Here is a 22,172-nt window from a genome sequence, read left to right on the forward strand (position 1 = left end):
ACCCCATTCCTGCTTTTTCCTCAAATCCCTTTATTCATTTAGCCCTAAGAGCTAAATCTAACTCTCTCTTGAAAACATCCAGCGAATTGGTAACTCTGGGTGAAAACGTTTTTCCTCATCCTTCTTTTGAGCCAGAAGTTATTCCTCAAGAGGAACCTTGTTGAACAAAATGGCATGAGGAATAGGTTACTCAAAATGTGATTAGAGTCCTGAGGGAAAACCTATTTGGCAAAATGTCTCTTTGCCAACCCATCCAGTTTTTGTGGGTTGAATGGTGGTCAGGTAGGTGTGCAGTCCTATTGAAGTACTTGAAACCTCAGTACCACCAGATGAAGCTGTGGCAGAGAGAATAGCAAGCAGCCAACTCCCTTCTCACCAAGCATTGCGCGAGATTGGTTGGGAGACGAACTTGTTCATTTTCAACTGCCTGATGGCACAGGATCCAGTCCACACGCTGTTTACTAGGATATACATCACAACATACATCACCTGCAGCTGGAAAATAATGGACTCACCAAAAGAAGCCCCTGGGTCCACCTTTTTGGACCTATTTGTCTTTCAACTGAAAGAACTGTCCACAACTGACCCATGCAAATTAAAATGCAGAAATCGAGGAATATATGTCAGGGATATTCTGAAGCAAGATACATGCTTTATGAGATAATCTACCGTCTAAAATTAACATATAATCCTCTGCACTATGTTAAAGCTTATAGAATATGTTTGATCTAGTGTAGGAAAACTGCAGATGCTGGTTTAAATCGAAGGTAGATCACAAAATGGTGGAGTAACTCAGCGGGACAGGCAGCATCTCTGAAGGGAAGGGACGTTTGATCGAGTTACGGGGAGTTTTGTGTTTATTGGAGTGCTGCTGGCTGCAATTTCTCTCATATCGTTTGTGCATCGGTGTGTATATCTTCTAAGAGATAAAGCAATTATAATTATTATTGCATTAAACAAACGGATTCGCATTTCGGAAAGGGAAATTTGGAATAGGATAAACGGAACCTGCGTAAATTGAAGTTGAAGCAGCTTCTCCCGTTACGTTGGAAGGCGACGTCCTGTATGCCAAGGTTCAAGTCCACACGCCCACTCTCAGCAACCAAGGATCATTGAGAGAGCTGGTCTCGTCGGGGTGAGCACGCTGAGGTTTGCTCCTGACATTATTCAAGTACCCGGTGTGAAGATGGGAGTCCGCAAGCTGGAGAGTCAGGTTGGTGTATGTTCGAGTGCGCCGGTCTTGGCGGACAAAATGTCCAGGCTTCGTGTAGATGTGAAGTACTTAGTGGATGTGCTGCAGCTCCCGGGTCAAGATGCGGTCCGGCACACACGTGTAGTGTGGTCACATCCATCATCCTGACCCAGCGGCTGCGATACCGGGCCGGCTGTGAGCCGCTACAAACCCCCCGTTATAACAGTGACAAACATCACTTTCCACCCTCGCCGGCCATTACACCAGCAGCCCCCTACCCTTCATTACAACCCCGCTTGCCCCGCGGTGCCGGCCGATGTAACCCCAACCATGCCGGCCATTACCCCCCCCTCTCCTCCCCTCCCGGTGCCGGCCATTACCCCCCCCTCTCCTCCCCTCCCGGTGCCGGCCATTACCCCCCCCTCTCCTCCCCTCCCGGTGCCGGCCATTACCCCTCTCCCCTCCCCTCCCGGTGCCGGCCATTACCTCCCCCTCCCCTCTCCTCCCGGTGCCGGCCATTACCCCCCCTCTCCTCCCCTCCCGGTGCCGGCCATTACCTCCCCCTCCCCTCTCCTCCCCTCCCGGTGCCAGCCATTACCCCCCCTCTCCTCCCCTCCCAATGCCGGCCATTACCCCTCTCCCCTCCCGGTGCCGGCCATTACCCCTCTCCCCTCCCGGTGCCGGCCATTACGACCCACGCTGGCGGTGCAGACCCCGGGGACGTAGCGCGGTGGCCCTCCCTCCCTCCACCATGTGCTGCAGCCTCCCCCTCCCCGGGGCCGTGTCGGGCCTGTAGTACCTTGGAGGCCTGGATTCCCGCCCACCCAGGCAGGTGGGGAAGGGTGGAGAAATACATGATGAAATCCCGCGTGGATCAAAGTGTAAATGTGATCACTTCAATAAAAATTAGAGGCTAACTGTGTTCATACATTGTCTGAGCTTGATTGCTGAAAGCAGGCGAATGAAAATTAGGTGAGGTTATGTAGCCTACGTTTACAATTTACAATAAGTCTACATTTGTGTCTGCTAATGTTCGATTTCAAATGGGTTATTAATGGAAAGGGTGTTGCTCCCGAAACAATCTTAGCCAAAATAGCATCTTTTTTCTCTCTCTTTCATCACAACTTTCTTGAAACCTACGACTAAGTTAATATCTCCTTCCCTCCCTCCCTCCCTCCTTCCCTCCCCGCACGATAATACTGTTGCCGGGAGCTCAGTGAGCGCAGGTAACGGCGGATAAAATGTCACCGGCTGAGCGGGCGGCGGCCCTGTAGGTGGTGGTGGTGGTGCGGCCCGGTAGGTGTTGGTGGTGCGGCCCGGTAGGTGTTGGTGGTGCGGCCCGGTAGGTGTTGGTGGTGCGGCCCGGTAGGTGGTGGTGGTGGTGTGTCGGTAGGTGGTGGTGGTGCGGCGGCCCGTTATCCCGCAGGCCGAGCCCGGAGCCAGGCCTCCCACTGCCTGGCCGTGCCAGATTAAAAACCGGCCCCAATGTCCTAGAGCGCCTTAACATTAAAGTAGTTTGGGTTTTGTTTTGAAAGTAAGTCGTGGTTACATTGGTCATGGTGGTAAAGCAGAGAAAGGGGCCCACCGTGTCCATACCGACCCTCGTCCACATTATTATAATCTGCATTCGCCTGCAATAGGACTGTGTGTTCTGTGCCCCCCACTTCTCGCCTAGCCTATTTAAGTGTCTAAATCCTCCTTTGCGCGCAGAAAGATCCCATACAGCCAAGTCATTGTGACTAGATTATCTGTTCTATTACTTTTAATTGATAGTCTTCTCCGAAAACTACAAGTTCTTTCTCCAATCCATTGCCTGTTGTGTCTTTTGCACGTACTGGGAAGTAACTCTTGTATTGTAGAGAGACAACCCCGATTTTGTTGCAGAAGCTTCGAGACAAAAACACTTTCTTTTACTCTGCGTCAGGACCTAACGAACAAAGCAAATTTGGTAGTTGACCGTGCGTTTTTAAGTGGGAATGAAAGATTTTGAAGAAATGGGGAGAAGAGGAAATATGTCTAGAAATCTAGAATTTTCTGCCTTGGGGGGGGAGCCCGAGGCATTAAGGACATGCAGAACTGGGCTGCAATCTAGTAGTGGGAGTTGGGATTAATGTGTGTAACTCAGTTTCGTTCAACTAGGAGTTGCCAGCCCGGAAATTGTATGTGATTCTTCTGCAAAGGATCAGTAACTTCCTTTTTAGTAGGTTCTCGTGCTCCTAAACTTGTCTGTTTTAGATACACTACCTTGCCACGGTGGACTCTTAATTGATTGGTGTTTTGGAAATCCACAATTCTCTAGTTCACATAGAGAACCTAGAGCATAGGAAAGTACACTGCAGGAATAGGCCCCATGGCCCACATTGTCTGTGCTGAACGTGTATCCTTGTTTTTAAATCCTGGTCTTCATCTAATCCCCTCGTCCTGCACTATTATAAATTATCCCCGCCAATAACCACCACCTACACTCCCAAACTCCCCAAGCTTCTAACTCCAACATATATCCTTCTCCCTTCAATCCCATGGCTTAGGTACATTGCCCTAGTAAGATTATGTCGTGTCCAGCCTGTATTTTAGGCATTCAAATGCATTTATAAAATTATTACAGCAACAGAGGAAGCTACCTGAATGTGCACAGCCTTTTCATGGAGCAGTTCAGTCAGTCTCAGTCTGCAGCCAAATACCTACAGCTTTACACTGGAGGCCTTTCATTTATACAGGACCTTCACTGTTGGGCAGTGGAGTTCATTATTTCTCTGCCACTTCCTCCCCCTAATCAAGGAGTGTCAAACTACCGGCCCGCGGACCGCATCCGACCCGCGAAGGGGTCCAATACAGTCCGCGGGGTGATTTGGGGAGGGGGGGGAGCTGCGTTGTCAATCGTCGTGTGGAGGGCGGGCGGCATTTGTGCGGCATGTCGGGAGTTGTAGTTCGGGGCACGCATGAGTGGTAGCCGGGAGGAAGGTTGTGGACTACAGTTGCCGCCCGGCAGGCAGCGCAACGGGAGGGAGGGTGTGGGCGGGCGGGCGCAGTGCCAGTTGGAGTACCATCCTGCTTGGCGACGAGAGCTGCGAGTCCGCGGCTGGAGCGGAGCTGTGTGACGCACTGGAGTGGACTGGAAGCACCAATAACCCCAAGGAAGAAAAAACCCCACCACAGAAGTCTGTTGCATTTCACCAAAGGAAAACAGGTGAAGAAAACAAACCATTTCATTTCCTCTTTTACACATTAGATGTTTCAACCGAGATGTCGGCTGGTTCTTTATTTCTTCTGGGAGGTTGGAATCGGAATTAAAGAGAACTTATTTTCCAACGTATAACTAACATACATCGGGTACCTGATGTTTAGGAAAAAACCTGCAGATGCTGGTTAAAATGGAAGGTAGAATAAAATGCTGGAGTATCTCAGCAGGTCAGGCAGCATCTTGGAAGGGAAAGAATGTGTGACGCTTCAGGTCGAGACCCTTTTTTAAACTTCAGAAGGGTCTCAACGCGAAATGTCACTCATTCCTTCTCTCCCGAGATGCTGCCTGACCCTCTGAGTTACTCCAGCATTTTGTGTCTCCCTAGGTCCCTGTTGACAGGCTGGTTAAAGCCAAGAGATGTCAGGATGCAGCAAGTGAAAAGTGAGTGACTGTTCGATGCACTGCGACATTTAAGCAAAATGCATTATGAAATATTGAGTGTCATAATATTATGATTCATTCATTTTCTGACTATATTATTGTAAATCTGATCACTTCAATAAAAATTAGAGGCTAACTGTGTTCATTGAGCTTGATTGCTGAAAGTAGGCAAATGAAAATTAGGTGCAGTTATGTAGCCTACATTTACAATTTGTTTTGTTAGGTCTACATTTGTGTCTGCTAATGTTCGATTTCAAATGGTTTATTAATGGAAAGGGTGTTGCTCCCGAAACAATCTTAGCCAAAATAGTATCTTTTTTTTCTCTCTCTCTCATCACAACTTTCTTGAAGCCTACGACTAAGTTAATACCAATCATAAAAGTGATGCTTGCTAGGAAATCTTCATAAGAAACAAAATTTGCAAAGTGAAACATTTTGTAGTTATAGCAGAGACTGAGACACATGAGAGCAGGTTGAAAAAACGAAGGCAACGAAAGCTGTGGGAGCATGCGCGCGTGCGTTTGCGCGTGCACAACTGATCCGGCCTGCATGAAGTCGCATTTTTCCCATTCCGGCCCGTGACCTAAAATAAGTTTGACACCCCTGTTCTAATCCATGCAAATATTGTTTGGATTTTTGTGCTTTGGTTACTTAACACCAAGTGTTGAAGTACATTTTCCACTATTATAACCAGAACAAAACATTCCTTCCTTTTTTTGGCAAAGCAGACCTGTTCTGTGCATGTATAAAAGATACTGTAGAAAGCATCTTTTTTGAGATCTTGGGTAGTGCAAGGAGTGTTTAAAAGACCATGAGTAGTGAGTGGCTCATGTTGCACCCTGCATTCCTCTTAGATCACTCAGTTGTAACAATAATGTTCAATTTGAGAAATACGATAAAAACATTGTTGCTCCGGTATTTTACACAATAGAAGGACTCAAATGCCTGAAGCAATTGCAAACATTAACAAACCTAATCAGTGCAAGGAATGTTGCTCTGCTCAACTGTGTCTGCAATGGCTATTGTGAGCGTCTAGTTGCAACACCTGTCCCTTTACCTCCCCCCTCGACTCCATCCAAGGAACCACCCTCTCCCCAGGTACTTTCCCCCGCAACCGTAGGAGATGCAATACCTGTCCCTTTACCTCCCCCCTTGACTCCATCCAAGTACCCCAAAGGAACAGCAACTCATATTTCACTTGGGTCGCTTACACCCCAACGGTATGAACATTGACCTCTCTAACTTCAAATAACCCTTGCTTTCCCTCTCTCTCCATCCCCTCCCTCTTCCAGTTCTCCCACCAGTCTTACTGTCTCCGACTACATTCTATCTCTGTCCCGCCCACTCCCCTGACATCAGCCTGAAGGTCTCGACCCGAAACGTCACCCATTCCTTCTCTCCAGAGATGCTGCTTGTCCTGCTGTTACTCCAGCATTTTGTGTCTACCTTAGATTTAAACCAGCATCTGCAATTCTTTGCTACACAGTATAAACACTGAATTTTCTAATTTTAGATATCTCATTCCCAATGTTCCTTTTCTGCTCCTCTTAGTCCACTCTGTTCTTATATCATATCATATCATATATATACAGCCGGAAACAGGCCTTTTCGGCCCACCAAGTCCGTGCCGCCTAGCGATCCCCGTACATTAACACTATCCTAAACAACACCTGTCCTAGGGACAATTTTTTTAAACATTTACCCAGCCAATTAACCTACATACCTGTACGTCTTTGGAGACGTACGTCTCTCCCCATTTGTTCTACCTCTTCCCCTTATTACCCTCCCCCACCTGGTGTGCTAAGTTTAAAAAAATCACACATGTCTCCTTTAAACTTTGACCCTCTCGCTTTAAAGCTGTGCTCTCCGGTCCTTGATATTTCCACCCTGTGAAAAAAGGTTCTTATTGTTTATCCTATCTATGCCTTCATAAACTTTTGTGTAGTTGCATCGGGTCTTCCCTCAATCTCCAATTACTTCTCTAGTTCACATAAAATAGCACATAAATCTTTAGGTTACAAAAGATGTCACATTTTGGGGGTGTTGTGTGGAAGTCTGCACAGTAGCAGCTAATATGATGATATCCAGCTCCTCATCTCCAACAAGTCAATCTCCCCCACCACACACTCTACACTGACAAACTGCATCACTGAAATAAAATCTTGGCTTCAATCAAATTTCCTCAAACTCAATTGCAACAAATCTGAAATCATCATCATTGGTCCAAAAACGCTCACCAAATCCACCCAAAACTTCATCCTCAACATTGATGGTCTCCCAGTATCCACCTCACCTCACATCCGGAATTTTTGAATCATCTTTGATCAAGCCCTCTCCTTCGACAAACACATAACAAAGACAGCCTTCTTCCACCTCAAAAACATTGCCCGCCTCCGTCCATCCCTCTCCTCCACAGCTGCAGAAACCCTCATCCACGCCTTCATCACCTCCCGTCTGGACCACTGCAACAGCCTCCTCTATGGCGCACCCTCAAAAATCATCAGTAAACTTCAATACATTCAAAACTCCGCTGCCCGTCTACTCACCCACACCCCGATCCGTGACCATATCACCCCCGTCCTTTATAAACCACTGGCTCCCCATCCCCCAGAGAATCCAGTACAAAATCCTCATAACCTACAAAGCCCTCCATAACCTGGCCCCATCCTACCTGACCGACCTCCTCCACAGGCACACTCCCACCTGCACCCTCCGCTCTGCTGCTGCCAATCTCCTATCCCCCCACATCCGGACCAAACTCAGATCCTGGGGGGACAGGGCTTTCTCCATCGCTGCTCCCACCCTATGGAACTCACTACCCCAAAACGTTAGAGACTCCTCCACACTCACCACATTCAAAACATCGCTGAAGTCTCACCTGTTCAGTACTGCCTTCAACCACTGAAGGTCACCTCACCTCTCTCCTTTCTCTGTTCGTTTATTTATTTACTTATTTATCTATTTATTAATTTCCCTATGTTCTCTAAATCTCTGTAAAGCGTCTTTGAGTATATGAAAAGCGCTATATAAATAAAATACATTATTAAAATACATTATATCCCTTTATCACATGAAGAGTGCCAAGGTCAAAGCAAAGCTCTGAAATTCCTGAAATCTATCCTGATCCCAAACAAAAAGGACGATAGCAGCAGTGGCCAACATCACCAATGCTTCAAAGTTCGGACTATATCCACATATTTAAGAGACGATTTAAAAAAAATAATTGGGTGTTTTATTTTCTTGTTATCATTACCATGCTTCTCCCCATGCAATATCTGAATTGGAGTGCTGCTTAATCTTCTGCAGTGTTTGGGGAATTGGATATATTTACAGCATCGCAACTTGTTAATAAGCGCAAGGGACTGCAGATTCTGGTTTACCTAAAAAGACACAAAGTCCGGGAGTAATTCAGCTGGAGCTGGAAAGGAACACTGGAAATGAGTTATCTAAAATGGGAAAGTTCGGTGTTCATACAGTCGGGCTGGAGGCACCCGATACGAGGTGTAGTTCTGTTTTAATGCTTGACCTTGCCCTGACAATGGAGAATGCCACGGACTGGCAGGTCAAAATAGAAGGGTGGTTGAAATGACATGCAGCTCAAGATGGCCGTTGCAGCCAGAGCAGCAGTCCTCGCACTTAATAGGCTTGCTAATATTTGCGACAGCTGCAGGTGTCTGAGTCCTTGTATTGTGTATTACAGGTACAAGGTTACTTTTATTTGATTTCTCAATTTGAACAAGGTGGCTGTAATTATTGTTACAGCTGATTTGATCACTTTTTAGCAACTGCATTTGCGTATTCAACATTAAACCAATAATTAAATGTCTCGTCTTTCCACTGACTGGATAGCACGCAACAAAAACATCTCGCTGTACAACTACATTGAATTAATGCATTGCAACTTTTGCAAGAATGAATAAATTTGGAAGTCAGGAACACACTTGTTCCGTATAATGTGAATTGTACATCGTGAAGATTTTAACACACAGAAGCCACCCATTCATGTTGGGTGACCAAACAACTTTGCTAAATTGAACGGGATCTGAACAGGTCTGGAATCTCAAAACTTGGCATCAGTGAGGCAATTTGAACAATTAGCAGCAGCAGAAATACACTGTTACAATCCGCAACGCATCCCTGCATATCCCTCATTGTGTCATCACTATTGAACCTGGGCTGATTCCCTGAGTGAATGAGTACAGAAAACTGCTTTGTCATGACTCCTCCCATCATGAAGTCAGAAATAGTGATGTTTGTTGTTGATTGCACCAATTTCACTTCTATTTGTTACTGTTCAGTACATGTTAGCTTGCAGCAAGATCAAGGCAACAATCAGGCCAGGGCTAATAAGCGGGATATAATCACAATACAGATGTGCCAGGTAGACGTCCAACAAGTATAAACATAAACCTGTGGAATTCAATAATATTAGTGTTGAGTCTCCCACCATCCCGTAGGTAAACCATCAATCTGAAACTTAGTTAGACTGTCTCTAAGAACATCAGTGGGTATTCTGCAGCAACATATTTCTCGTCTCACAGCTTTTCCACCATCTTTTAGATATGTCACGAGTGCCTGGGTGAGTGCAGATTCAACAGTACTCAAGGAACTGGGTAAAGTTACCTGCTTGATTGTCAGCCTGCCCACCCAAACATGAATTTGCTCTCCACCACTGTCACACCATGGTTGTAATGCATGCCACCTGCAAAATAAATTGCAGTTACGTATCTAGGCAACGACAACTCTCCAACCTCTTATCAATAAAAGGGATAGGGTATTGTCACCTGAAACTCTCTTTGAATTTACAACTGTCCCATGGCTTATAAATGTGATGTCATTGTTTAATTCCTGGGTCGAGGTCATGACATTTTCTGCTTGAGTGTTATGGGAATTAATATGTTCACTGGAAGGGCTGCAGGTGTACATGAGCTACTTTCACCATCTTCAGGAATAATGATGGAGAAAATCGTTTTATACATTTTTCCAAAGAATCAATGAAGAAAGCAAATGTGCTTGAATCATATCCTACAAATCCTTGGTACATAGAGTTTAGTTTAGCGATATAGCATGGAAACAGGCCTTTCGGCCCACCAAGTCCACATCGAACATCCATTTAACCTAGTTCTATATTCCACTTTTGCATCCATACCCTACGCACTAGGGGCAATTTACAGAGGCCAATTTCCAATACTTTTTCAACACTTTGTGTTTGTCGCAAAATGATTCTTGGGGCACCTAAATCTCTCCTATTGCCAGTGATATTCAAATAATCAGAAATTTAAGTGAAGTTGATCGTCAGTGTTTTGTTAGTGCCAGTTACACTGCTGGATGTACATTGAATGGTAAAATCAATTGCTCATTTTGTACTTGACAGCTTTTGAATCTAAAATCTTGAATTGCTTAACAAATTCCAAGAATGCAATGAAGTGACTAGGTATATAATGTGATACACTGATCAATGTTTGGTTAGAAAATATGAAGGAAAAAAAAAAAGTACACTGTTCAGTTGCTGACATCTTATCTACTATTTAGTTTAATAATTGATCAGCTTCCCTCATAAACCCTGTGTTTCTTGATTTTTGTTCCTGGAAATTAAAATATCTATTGATCTGCCTGAATTTTATTTAACAACAGGGCATTCCGAGTCAAAAATCACAATGTTGCTGAGCCAAAATCTCTGGCTTAATTGAGCATTGTAAAATGCCCTAACTATGTAGGTGTATTGAATCTTTGTGGCAGTGGAGGGAGGGGTGCGCTGGAGAGGAAAGTGGGGAGAATAATGGTTTTGAGTACGATTAGTGTAAAAGCAAGTGGTCAAGATAGACTCAGTGGCCCCAAGGGTCTGTTTCTGTGTTGTATGTCTCCAAATCTGCTCTAAGACCAGCCCTGGTTCTAGACTTACAGGTGTTAAAGGTGGAATGCATCTAACACACTCTTGAGAATTGCCTTTTCTGGGTACTATACGTAAACTGCATTTTGTTTTCATTGAACACAACAAGGAGATGACAGTTTTAGTGTTTCGATTTGGCCTTTCTCCTTGCAGTTGCATTTTACAACCACTGCATACAAAGCATTAATTAAATATTGTGAACACTTTGAACTCTACAATGAATTCATCTGAACTCAAATGGCAGTGAGTGTTTGTTAATAAATCCCTATTATTCCAATTATGTATTCTGCTTGAGTGCTGACATTTCTAATCTATGGCAAAACAAACTGCTGGAGAACCTCAGCAGGCCAGTCAGCATCTTTGGAGGAAAATGGATAGTGAAGTTTGGGGTTGAGTCCCTTCAGTTGATTCCAGCCCAGCTAAGTGGCTCAACATGAAATGTTGACTGTCCATTTCTCTCCACAGATGTTACTCGACCCACTGAGTTCCTCCAACAGTTTGCAGGTCCCAGCTTTTGCAATCTTGTCTCCATATTCTGATCTTAAGATCACCAGGTGTTGGCTTTGTATTTCCTTGTTTGCATGGGATTTAGATTGCAAGATGTGTGCAAGCCGGATCTTTCCTCTACAAACAGGTTAAGTTTAGAGTTAATACGAGTTATATTAAGTGTAGGAAAATAACTGCAGATGCTGGTACAAATCGAAGGTATTTATTCACAAAATGCTGGAGTAACTCAGCGGGCCAGGCAGCATCTCAGAAGAGAAGGAATGAGTAACGTTTCGGGTCGAGACCCTTCTTCAGTCTGAAGAAGGGTCTCGACCCAAAAAATTACCCATTCCTTGTCTCCTGAGATGCTGCCTGACCCGCTGAGTTACTCCAGCATTTTGTGAATAAATGAGTTAATATTAAGATCTCTCTCTTTCTGGAAGCTGCCAGAACCTGCTGAGTATTTCTAGTGTAGACACAAAATGCTGGAGTAACTCAACGGGTCAGGCAGTATCTCTGGAGAAGGAATGGGTGAAGTTTTGGGTCGAGACCTTTCTTCAGACTACTATTTCTCATACTACCCACTTTTAGATCAGATTTCCAGTTTCCATGCAAAAAATTTTTTGCTTTCTTTAGATTGTCTATTGCCATATGTATTAGAATTTGGCACTGTTGTTTTTTGTAGATTATCTCTTTGGCAAATGACAAATGTTGACCTTTTGAAGAAATACATTGAGGGGCTTTCAGTTTTGTGAAGCTGTCATGCATTTAGACCTAATTGGGTAATTTTAGAATCTTGCATTTGCACTTTCCTGCAGACCAGCTTTTTATTGTTGCCAGTATCTTTACCAGCTTTTTGTCATTAACATAGAAACATACATAGAAACATAGAAAATAGGTGGAGGAGTAGGCCATTCGGCCCTTCGAGCCTGCACCGCCATTCAATATGATCATGGCTGATCATCCAGCTCAGTAACCTGTACCTGCCTTCTCTCCATACCCCCTGATCCCTTTAGCCATAAGGACCACATCTAACTCCCTCTTAAATATAGCCAATGAACTGGCCTCAACTACCTTCTGTGGCAGAGAATTCCACAGACTCACCACTCTCTGTGTGAAGAAATGTTTTCTCATCTCGGTCCTAAAAGACTTCCCCCTTATCCTTAAGCCGTGACCCCTGGTTCTGGACTTCCCCAACATCGGGAACAATCTTCCCGCATCTTGCCTCTCCAACCCCTTAAGAATTTTATATGTTTCAATAAGATCCCCCCTCAGTCTTCTAAATTCCAGCGAGTATAAGCCTAGTCTATCCAGTCTTTCTTCATATGAAAGTCCTGCCATCCCAGGGATCAATCTGGTGAACCTTCTCTGTACTCCCTCTAAGGCTAGAATGTCTTTCCTCAGATTAGGAGACACCTTTCCTGCCATCCACCTGATTGTGGGTATTGTACTTGATCAATCCAGTCCCACATGGAGTGGTCTTGTGTTATGTTGTGTCTTTGCCTGTTCAGTTTATCCCATGCTCCTTCCTAAATTTGGGTGGAAAAGAGAGAATGTGGGTACATTATAACGAATTAAAAACAAGGGTAAAATTGTATTTACAATGGCGAAGGAGACATTAATGTTTAATAAACATTTGATGGAATAGTGTAATGTGTTGTCTTTTGAATGTCACTGAATCAATCCTGTGATGCTTTTCAGAAAGATTTTGAAATGCTGCTAAGGGATGCAGGATGCAAATTGGTCGTCATTGACTTCTCCGCAACATGGTGTGGGCCTTGTAAAATAATTTCTCCCACCTTCCATGTAAGTATTAATAAAATCATAATGTTTCCAGAAAGCCTTAATAAAAATGTTGAGGTTGATGCATCATGAGCTCTGTTTTACAATAAACAATTGGTCTTAAATTTGGGATTAGAGTCATAATCATAGCTATGCAGCACAGCAACAAGCCCATCAACCCAACTTGTATATGCCAGCAAAGATGTCTATCTGAGCTGATTTGCATTTGCCTGTGTTTGAGCCATATCCCTCTAAACCATTGCTATTTATTTACTTGCCTTTTTTAAACATTTTTGTAGCCCCCTTTACAGCTTTTTCTGGCAGCTTGTCCCTTGGGTCCCCTTTAAAATATTTATCTTCTTGGAACTACGCTCTCTAGTTTTAGACTCCTCTACCCAGGGAAAAAGACAGTGACCATTCCCTTTGTCTATGACCCCAATGATTTAATAAGCTTCTACGGTCACCCCTTAACCTCCAACGCTCCAGAGGGAAGAAAAATACCCCGCCTATTCAGTCTCTCCTTGTAACTCTAGTTATAGTAACATCCTCATTAATCTTTTCCGCACCCTTTCTAGCTTAATGATACCCTTCCTATAGCTGGGTGACCAGAACTGCACACAAATTCCCAATTGTGATCTCACCAACAACTCTTACTATTGCAACATGATGACATCTCAACGCCTGTGCTCAGTGTTCATGCCAAATGCCTTTCACCAGCTTCTCTCCCTATGTGGCCACTTTCAATGATCTATGTACCTGTATCCTTGTGTCTCTCTGTTCCACAGCACTCTCCAGGGCCTTAACATTTACCGTGCAAGTCCTGCCCTGGTTTAACTTGGCAAAATGCAACACTTCACACTTATCCATGTTAAAATACCGTGCCATTTCTTGGCTTGCATCCCCAGTTCATTTAGATCCTGTTGTAATCTTGGGTAACTAACTTCACTGTCCACTGTACCACCAATTCTAATGTCATCTGCAAACTTACTGACCATGTAGTCAATTAATATAGAGGACAAACAGTGAACCTAGCAGTGATCCCTGCCCAACACCAGAGGTCACAGGCTTCCAATCTGAATAAAAGCCGAAGATGGATAGAAAAGGTTGGAGTACCTCAGCGGGTCAGGCAGCATCTTTAGTGAAAAGGAATAGGTGGCGTTTTGCGTTGAGCCGCTTCTTACCTCCAGCACTGCCCTCTGTGGCCAATTTACTTTTAGCACAGCCTAGATCCCATGTGATCTAATCTTCTGGATTTGCTTACCTTGCTAAAGTCTATGCAGCCAACATGCTACCTTGCCTTTCTCAATCTTAATCACTCTTCAAAAAAAGCCGCTTATTGCAACCTTATTATTCCTAAAGATATTTGTAATTCCCCTACTTAATTCCTCCTCTAATTTCCTTGTCTATAGAGGGGACCTTTAATATAATTCCCAAAAAGTGATCATCCCAAAAGTGTTCCACCCATCTAGCCTCATTAGACAATTCCCAAGAATATTGTCTATGTATTGCCATGATGTTCTCCCTAATTAAAATTATAACTCTTTTCTCCTCTCTTCCCTTTTTCTCCCATTTGTCTGTGACATCTTTACCTGCCAGTTCTGCCCCTCCCATACCATGTTTCTGTTATGGCTTTTAAAACCCTTTCCCATTTACCAATCCATACCCTGAGTTCATCTGCCTTGCCTGCCAAGCTGTTTGCATTAAAATGCAGTTTAGTCTAACAGACCTTCCGCTCTCTGTCTTGCCCTGCCACTTTTGTCCACTGAACTTGCTTTAGCATTTTATATTTGCCTCAAATTTCCCACCTGCCAAGCTATTACTTTGGGTCCCACTCCACTGCCAGAATAGTATAAACACTATGTAGTATAAGAAAATAACTGCAGATGCTGGTACAAATCGATTTATTCACAAAATGCTGGAGTAACTCAGCAGGTCAGGCAGCATCTCGGGAGAGAAGGAATGGGTGACGTTTCGGGTCGAGACTCTTCTTCAGACTGAAGAAGGGTCTCGACCCGAAACATCACCCATTCCTTCTCTCCCGAGATGCTGCCTGACCTGCTGAGTTACTCCAGCTTTTGTGAATAAATAGTATAAACACTCCTGTGTAGCACTGGCAAATTTCCTAGCCAGGATATTTGTTCCTCTCTAGTTCAGTTGCAACCAGTCACAGTTGCTCTGGAAGAGAGCCCAATAATCCATACACCTGAAACCCTTGTGAGGCAGATCCTTACCCACACATTTAAATGACCTATCTTTCTGGTTCTTGCCTCAGTAGATTGTGGCACGGGATATAATCCTGTGATTACAACTGAGTTCTTAAATGTGCGACCTAACTTCATTGATTCTCTTGCAGGATCTCATCGTGCATCTTGCCTATGTCATTGGTACAAACATGAAGCATGACCTCTGGCTGGTCACCTCTTTCAGAATGTCCCATGGCTGCTCAGAGGTATCCTTGACCCTGGCACCAGAAAGGCAACATATCATTCTGGAGTCTGACTTGCGGCCACAGAAACAACTGTGTGCCCCTGATTAAAGAGTCCCCTATCACTATTGCTAACCTGATAAACCTTTGGTGTTACCACCTCCGTGAAACTACTATCTATGAAACACACTGCCTCTTGTAGAGGTTAATAAAATAACGTGCTTATCATAACAACTGTCGTCCCATGAGTCCCTCCACTTGCTGACTTGCTGTTCCAGTTTCCTGTTCTAATTGTAGAGGGGTAAAGGAAAAAAGCGACAGAACCAGAATGGACAGGAAAATAAATGGGATCACCCATTGCATATGATATTTGATATCTTCTTTGTTCATTGTGTTACAACTTTTGGCTTTGGGTTATGGACTGAGAATCATCCTGTCTGTTGAAAGCACTGCATTTAAGGGTACAATTTATTTGTTCTGAGAAAGAGAGAACCTATTGATGGTTCAGAAGAAGCACGTTAAAAAAATTGAATCGGTTGGTGTTTGACTCATTGCTTTTCACATGCATTTTAACCACTTTTCACATGCATTTTAACCACTGTCACAGGTGCCAGTTGAAAAAACGTGATAAAAATTCTATGTAAATCCCAAATGTGGTGGAATGCATAGTGGTTGAATATTTGAAGCAGACAAGTAGGACTAATGTATAGATCATTGGGAAATTGTTTTACCGTGTATATTCAAAAGATAATTTTTCAGTGTAGTAAGTGGTTAATAGAGGTTCAAAGATTGAGGTGTTAAGAATCAAAGTATGACACAATGGAGGAATTGTGATATTGGGGACAGGAGTATCTCTTTACTTTCCTCCATTTGGTTGGATCAAAGTCCATCTGCATTTGAATTCTTTGCAGGCCTTAGTTACATAACTTGCATTGCTCTTGCTGAACACAAATCTACCTTTCTCAACAGCTTATCAGTGCTTGAGCAGAGTAACCTCTTCCCATGCTTCATTGGTCTTGCTTTTGTCTTTCTGCCCAATGCAGTGAGCCTATATAAAATAGCTAGTAGTAAGGGAGTTGGGGGTGGGATAGGCGAAAGAGTTGTCTTCACTTCTATGTATTCCCAGCAAATATGTGGTTAACTGAAAATATTTTATTTCTACAGAAACTGGCAGAAGGCAATCCAGGTGTCATTTTCTGTGAAGTTGATGTGGATGATGCAGCTGTAAGTAGGAGAATACTATACTGGATATTTCAAATATTTTGAATTTAGATGTACAGAATACTACGATGAAAAGATTCATTGTCAAATGTTGGGGGTGTGGTATGGAAGGCCACATAACAACAGCTAATACCCCTTTACTGCAGTAAGTGTGTCAGAGTCCCTGTAAATCCTGATCCCAAACTATAATAATAGCAGCAATGGCCAACATCACCAGCGCTTCAAAGTTCGAACTGTACTTGTATATTTAAGACTATGCCAAACAAAAGTAAATTATGCAGGTTTTTTTTTTGCTTATTAGTTTGACTTGCAATATCTGAATTAGAATGCTGCTTAATCTTCTGCACTGTTTGGGGATTGGATACATTTACAGCATCACAACTTGTTAGTAGATGCAAGGAACTGTAGATGCTAGCTTACCAAAAAAGATTCAAACTGCAAGAGTAATTCAGCAGGTCAGGGAGCATCTTTGGAGGACATGGACAGGTGACGTTTCAGGTTGGAACCCTTCGTCAGACGGGTGTTCAGTGCAAGACCTTAAACTAAAGTAGACAATTGTATCAAGCTCTGGAGACGCAAAAAACTGCAGATACTTGAATTTGGAGCAGAAAAAAATGTTGGAAGGACTTTGCAAGTCAAGCAGCAACTATGAAGACCTTGTATCACAACTGAGTTTAGAGGGAAGACTGGACCAAGTGGACCCGTTGGGCCCAAACCTTTCCTGCATTGGTGCAGCACCCCCTCTCCTCCCTCCCTCCTCTCGCCCCCCTCCCCTCTCCACCCCTCTTCCTCCCTCTCCCCCTCCTCCCTCTCCCCTCCCCTCTCTCCCCCTCCCTCCCCCCTCCACTCTCTCCCCCCTCCTCTCTCCCCCTCCCCTCTCTTCCCCCGCCCTCCTCCACCCCCCTCCCTCCAGAGGAGATAGATTTAACCTTTAAAATGTGAATAACCTTAAAAATACAACACCAATTTCAATGAAACTTCTTCTATTAGTACCAAAGGGACAACGGTGAGGAAGATGGGCCTAAAATTGTCGCACTATCGTGTACCGTTTTGGCTGTAGTTCAGGAACAAACAAATGAGATTTTTAGGATATAGATAGATGACCAGTATATCGAAGTGAGAGGGAGTTGACACCTAGTCTCATCTGCCTATCATTTCATTCCCTGTCCCCCACAACCTTATCTGGTTCCACCTATCACCCACCAGCCTCTGACTCACTCAGGGAGAGTGGATCCCTCTCACTTGCACGTACTGGCTATCTTCACTCTTGTCTTTGCAGGCACTTGACCTGAAACATCAACCATCCCTTTGCCTCCACAGATACTGCTTGATCCGATTGAGTTTCACCCAGTAGATTTTTTTGTATTAAGTTCTGTTGAATTAATGTGTGCTTTGTTCTTTTCAGGATATTGCCGAACACTGTGGAATAACCTGTATGCCAACGTTCCTTTACTACAAGAATGGAGAGAAGGTAACTGAAATTTGAGTGGAGTAGTTAAAATTATCATAATTGTCACTTGGAATTTGCTCATAACTTGAGCACTAATATATAGATGAGTTGGACATAAACATCAGTCTGAAGAAGAGTCTCGACCCGAAACGTCACCCATTCCCATCAATCTGAAGAAGGGTCTCGACCCGAAACATCACCCATTCCTTCTCTCCAGAGATGCTGCCTGTCCCGTTGAGTTATTCCAGCATTTTGTGTCTACCTTGGACATAAACATAGATGGGTTGGTTTAGTTTAGTGCAGAGTTACAGCTTTGAAACAGGCCCTTCGTCCCACCGAGTCCACGCTGACCTGTAATCACCCTGTACACTAGCTCTATCCTACACACTAGGGACAATTTACAGAGGTCAATTAACCTACTAACCCATGCAATTTTGGGATGTGAGAGGAAAACTCAGCACTTGGCGGAAACCCACACAGTATTTGGGCAACCCATGCCTGTACTGGGTCTATCTGATGCAAAAATCCCAACAAACTCCACTCCAACAGGAATCCAATCAGTTTACCATGGGTTTGGCTTTGCAAACTTAACCAGAAACTTTTATGTCTGGCTCCACTGAAGGTTTATCACTGACCCTTTTGATGCTATTAATTCTGTTCCCCTGACTTTTTTAACAACAGACTCCACCAAAATGATAGTTGAGAATTTTGAGAGCTTCCATAGTGCAGTTTAGTAACCCTTAAAGTGAAAGTAGCACTGTCAAATGCTACGGCCCTGAATATCTTAAGATTAAATCATATTAAGGTTATCGAAATGCAGTCTTTTAATGATAGTTTTATTTTCTCTATTTCTTTAGTTGTTCGCATTTTCTGGAGCAAATAGCACAACATTGGAACAAAAAATTAAAGAGTTGCAGTAATGGTCATGGCCGCAAGGTGAAAATGTTTCAGTTGAGTTTCCAAGTGCAAAAGATTTGCTTCCTCTTTGCAAGAAATGATTGTAAAATCGGATTTATTTGTCTAGATTTTTCCTTCAGAATATATGATCATACAGTCACAACTAATCTGATACAAAAAGTTCCAGGTGTGCATAAGCATAAAATACCAGCCCACCAAGTTGAATGCAGAAGGAAAAAACACACCTGCCTAACATTAGTGCCTACGCATGTCTTTAAATTGGATCACCCAGTAATTTGTTTTGAACTGAAACATTTCAAATTTCTCTTTAAATGTGCATTGATAACCAATTGGGTTAAGCTAATTGATAAGAACCAGGGGCTTGTAAACAGATCAATTAACTGTAGTCTATTTGTTTGAGGCTTTTTAAAAAGTATAAATTGGTTCCTGAGGTATTTGCTAAACACGTAATATAACAGTGGCCGTGTATAGTGCACTGGATCTGAAATTGTTCTATTGACTTCCATGGAACTAAATTTGAGATGTGGAGTAGTAGCCTTTGTTATGTTAAATGTTTTGTATGTGCAATGGAAGACCAATTTCTCTCCAGCTTACACACACTCCTTTTTTAAGGAATTACCTTCTGTTCTATAAATTTGATAAATCACCAATCTAATTTTGAAGAGTCCAGTCTTGCAAATCACAGCTGATCTTTTGCTTTTTTGTGCATTTTCCCCCAACAACACACTATTTCACCTAGTTTCTATTTAATGTAAAAGTGTCTTGAAGGATAGTCAACTGCAAGAACAAATCAATATAATAGTTGATAGCCTGGCTGCTGTTTCTACCTGTTTTAATTTAAAAATATTGAGTTGGTTGCCATTTACTGTTTCAACATTAAATTATTTCTCTGTGAAACAATTTGTATTTTGTTATATTGTGTGCTGCTTTCTGGCAAATGCAGAGATGCTGACAGAATTTTCCCTTTCTTTAGTTGGCTCATGCACAAACTGATATTTAATGTAAATTTGATGTGCAAAATCTGCACGTATATTCAATTAACTCAGTGTCTCCCGAGAATTCCACCAGATACCACAGTTGTTGAAGATTATGATAATCAGTGCCTGCAGCAAATGGATAAAATAGTTGATTTAAATGTTGTTTCCTGCCTCATTCTCTATGTTGTAGTTTTGTGTTTATATACATAATTTATTAAAGAATGCAAGCATCACCTCAGAACTTCAATAAATTAAACAGTAATCATTGAATGAGGCTCTTCGCCATTCAGTGTCTTGTTATGGTCAAATATAATTGTCATTGCCATTTTTACCTAAGCCTGTGCCTTCTGAATGTAGCCAGCTTATTGGTAAGTACATTTAGGACCAGTTGTTGAATTTGCCCATTGCATTTAATATGTATTCTATTAAACAGAAACTTGATTCACATTGTGTGGTTCTTTAAATTTTAAAATTGAATACTGCTGTATATATTAAAGGATATTTAGAGCATTTTGAAAAGTGTTTTCAAATTCCCTGCACTGCCATTCATAAGTTCAGGATTCATTGTCTGCACCTTTTCCTCCACTCTAGCTTCAAGTGTGAACTAATTTTTTGATATCCATCTTGTGGTGTGCTGTCAAGTTTTGTTCAAGTTCTGTGGGTTGGTTTGTACCAAATGTCAAATCTAGCTTGCATTAATATAATGAGAGTCAAATTAAGCCATTTTGGGAGTCAAATGAAACAATTTTGGGAATCAAATGAAACCATTAGCTTAAGCCAACACCATATACCCTGATTAAGTCCCCATACAAGCAGTTTGCTTGTCTGTCCCTTTTTAATAATAATGATAGTGTGTCAAAGATTTAACTTACAATTAACACAAAATCCGTAATGATGCAAGCCTGAGTGCTTGGCTTTTTATGAAGCTGGAAACAACATGCTTCTGGGTCTGGGTTGGATACTGCTCTCATCTATTATTCCACCACCAATGTTCTTTGGTTCACGATTGCAGCCAAATAGCAGGAACAGCCATTAAAAATGCTGTGGCTATATGCAGGTGAGAGATTGTAAATCCTGGAGTGTCTTGCTCTCCTGAACCTATTTACCACAGGCATGCCCAGTACATTCATTTCGGCTGTTTTTTCCTAAAGCTTTTAACACAACAACACCAAGATCTAACATAAAACAGTTGCAGCACACCTGCTTGATCTGCAGCCGTTATCCTCGGCTTCCAGTCATCTATTGCGATCCATTGCACCCCCACCTTTGTGTTGGGCTGCTAAATTGTTCCACAAAGCATTTTGAAACTTTTCTGTTTCAAGAATAATCAGAATCCCCTTCATTTTTATTTCAGTTTTTCCATACCCAAGATATTTTTGCTTGGAAACTTCAGTAATGGTTCTATTTCATTCAGATCAATTTTAAATTTAGATTTATTATTGTCCTGTGTACTGACGCACAGTGGGAAGCTTTGCATGCTATCCAATCAGATCAGATACTGTGCATCAATATACTCAAGTCAAACACGTACGATAGGTATAGCAAAGGGGAAGATACAGAATGAAAAACATAATTCTCAGCATTGTAGCACACCAGTTCCATAGATAAACGTCCAATGTCTGTAAAGGGGTACTACCCCAACTTACAGAAGAATATTTCAGAAGCCTGATAGAGGCAGATGCTGCTTCTGAGTCTGGTGCTGCGTGCTTTCAAGTTTCAATAACCTCCACCCAATGGGAGCAGGATGAAGAAGGCTGACGGGTGGGACAGGTCATTTTGTACCATCTTTTCTTTTTGTCATTTGGCCTCTACACCTTCCTTTCTATTGCTGATATTACCACATCAGGAAACCTGAGTGTGTTTGGCTTCTTGAATCGAGGACTAACCAGAGCCCTCAATCCTCCTTTCCCAGTCTAAATTCATTCTCACTTTTATACAATTTCTCCTTTAACCACTCACTTCCTCTGAAAGGCATAAGTAAAGTAAGCAAAAGGTAGACACAAAATGCTGGAGTAACTCAGCGGGACTGGCAACATCTCTGGAGGGAAGGAATGGGTGACGCTTTGGGTCAAGATCCTCCTTCAGTTCAGTCTGAAGGGTCTTGATCCAAAACGTCACCCATTCCTTCTCTCCAGAAATGCTACCTGTCCCGCTGAGTTACTCCAGCGTTTTGTGTCTACCTTTGATTTAAACTAGCATCTGCAGCTCT

At 42.9% G+C, this 22,172-nt stretch overlaps 1 protein-coding gene across 1 annotated transcript; it reads left to right on the top strand.

The window, feature by feature from the left end:
- Positions 1-813: 813 nt before the first annotated feature.
- Positions 814-20,408, top strand: LOC144590601 (thioredoxin-like). Its single transcript, XM_078395104.1, has 5 exons — positions 814-1,213; positions 12,892-12,996; positions 16,562-16,621; positions 18,024-18,089; positions 18,926-20,408. The coding sequence occupies exons 1-5, from the start codon at positions 1,187-1,189 to the stop codon at positions 18,986-18,988; spliced, it is 321 nt and encodes a 106-aa protein (XP_078251230.1). The 5' UTR covers positions 814-1,186; the 3' UTR covers positions 18,989-20,408.
- Positions 20,409-22,172: the final 1,764 nt, after the last annotated feature.

The sequence above is a fragment of the Rhinoraja longicauda genome, chromosome 3 (assembly GCF_053455715.1).
Source record: "Rhinoraja longicauda isolate Sanriku21f chromosome 3, sRhiLon1.1, whole genome shotgun sequence".
Classification (NCBI taxonomy): domain Eukaryota; kingdom Metazoa; phylum Chordata; class Chondrichthyes; order Rajiformes; family Arhynchobatidae; genus Rhinoraja; species Rhinoraja longicauda.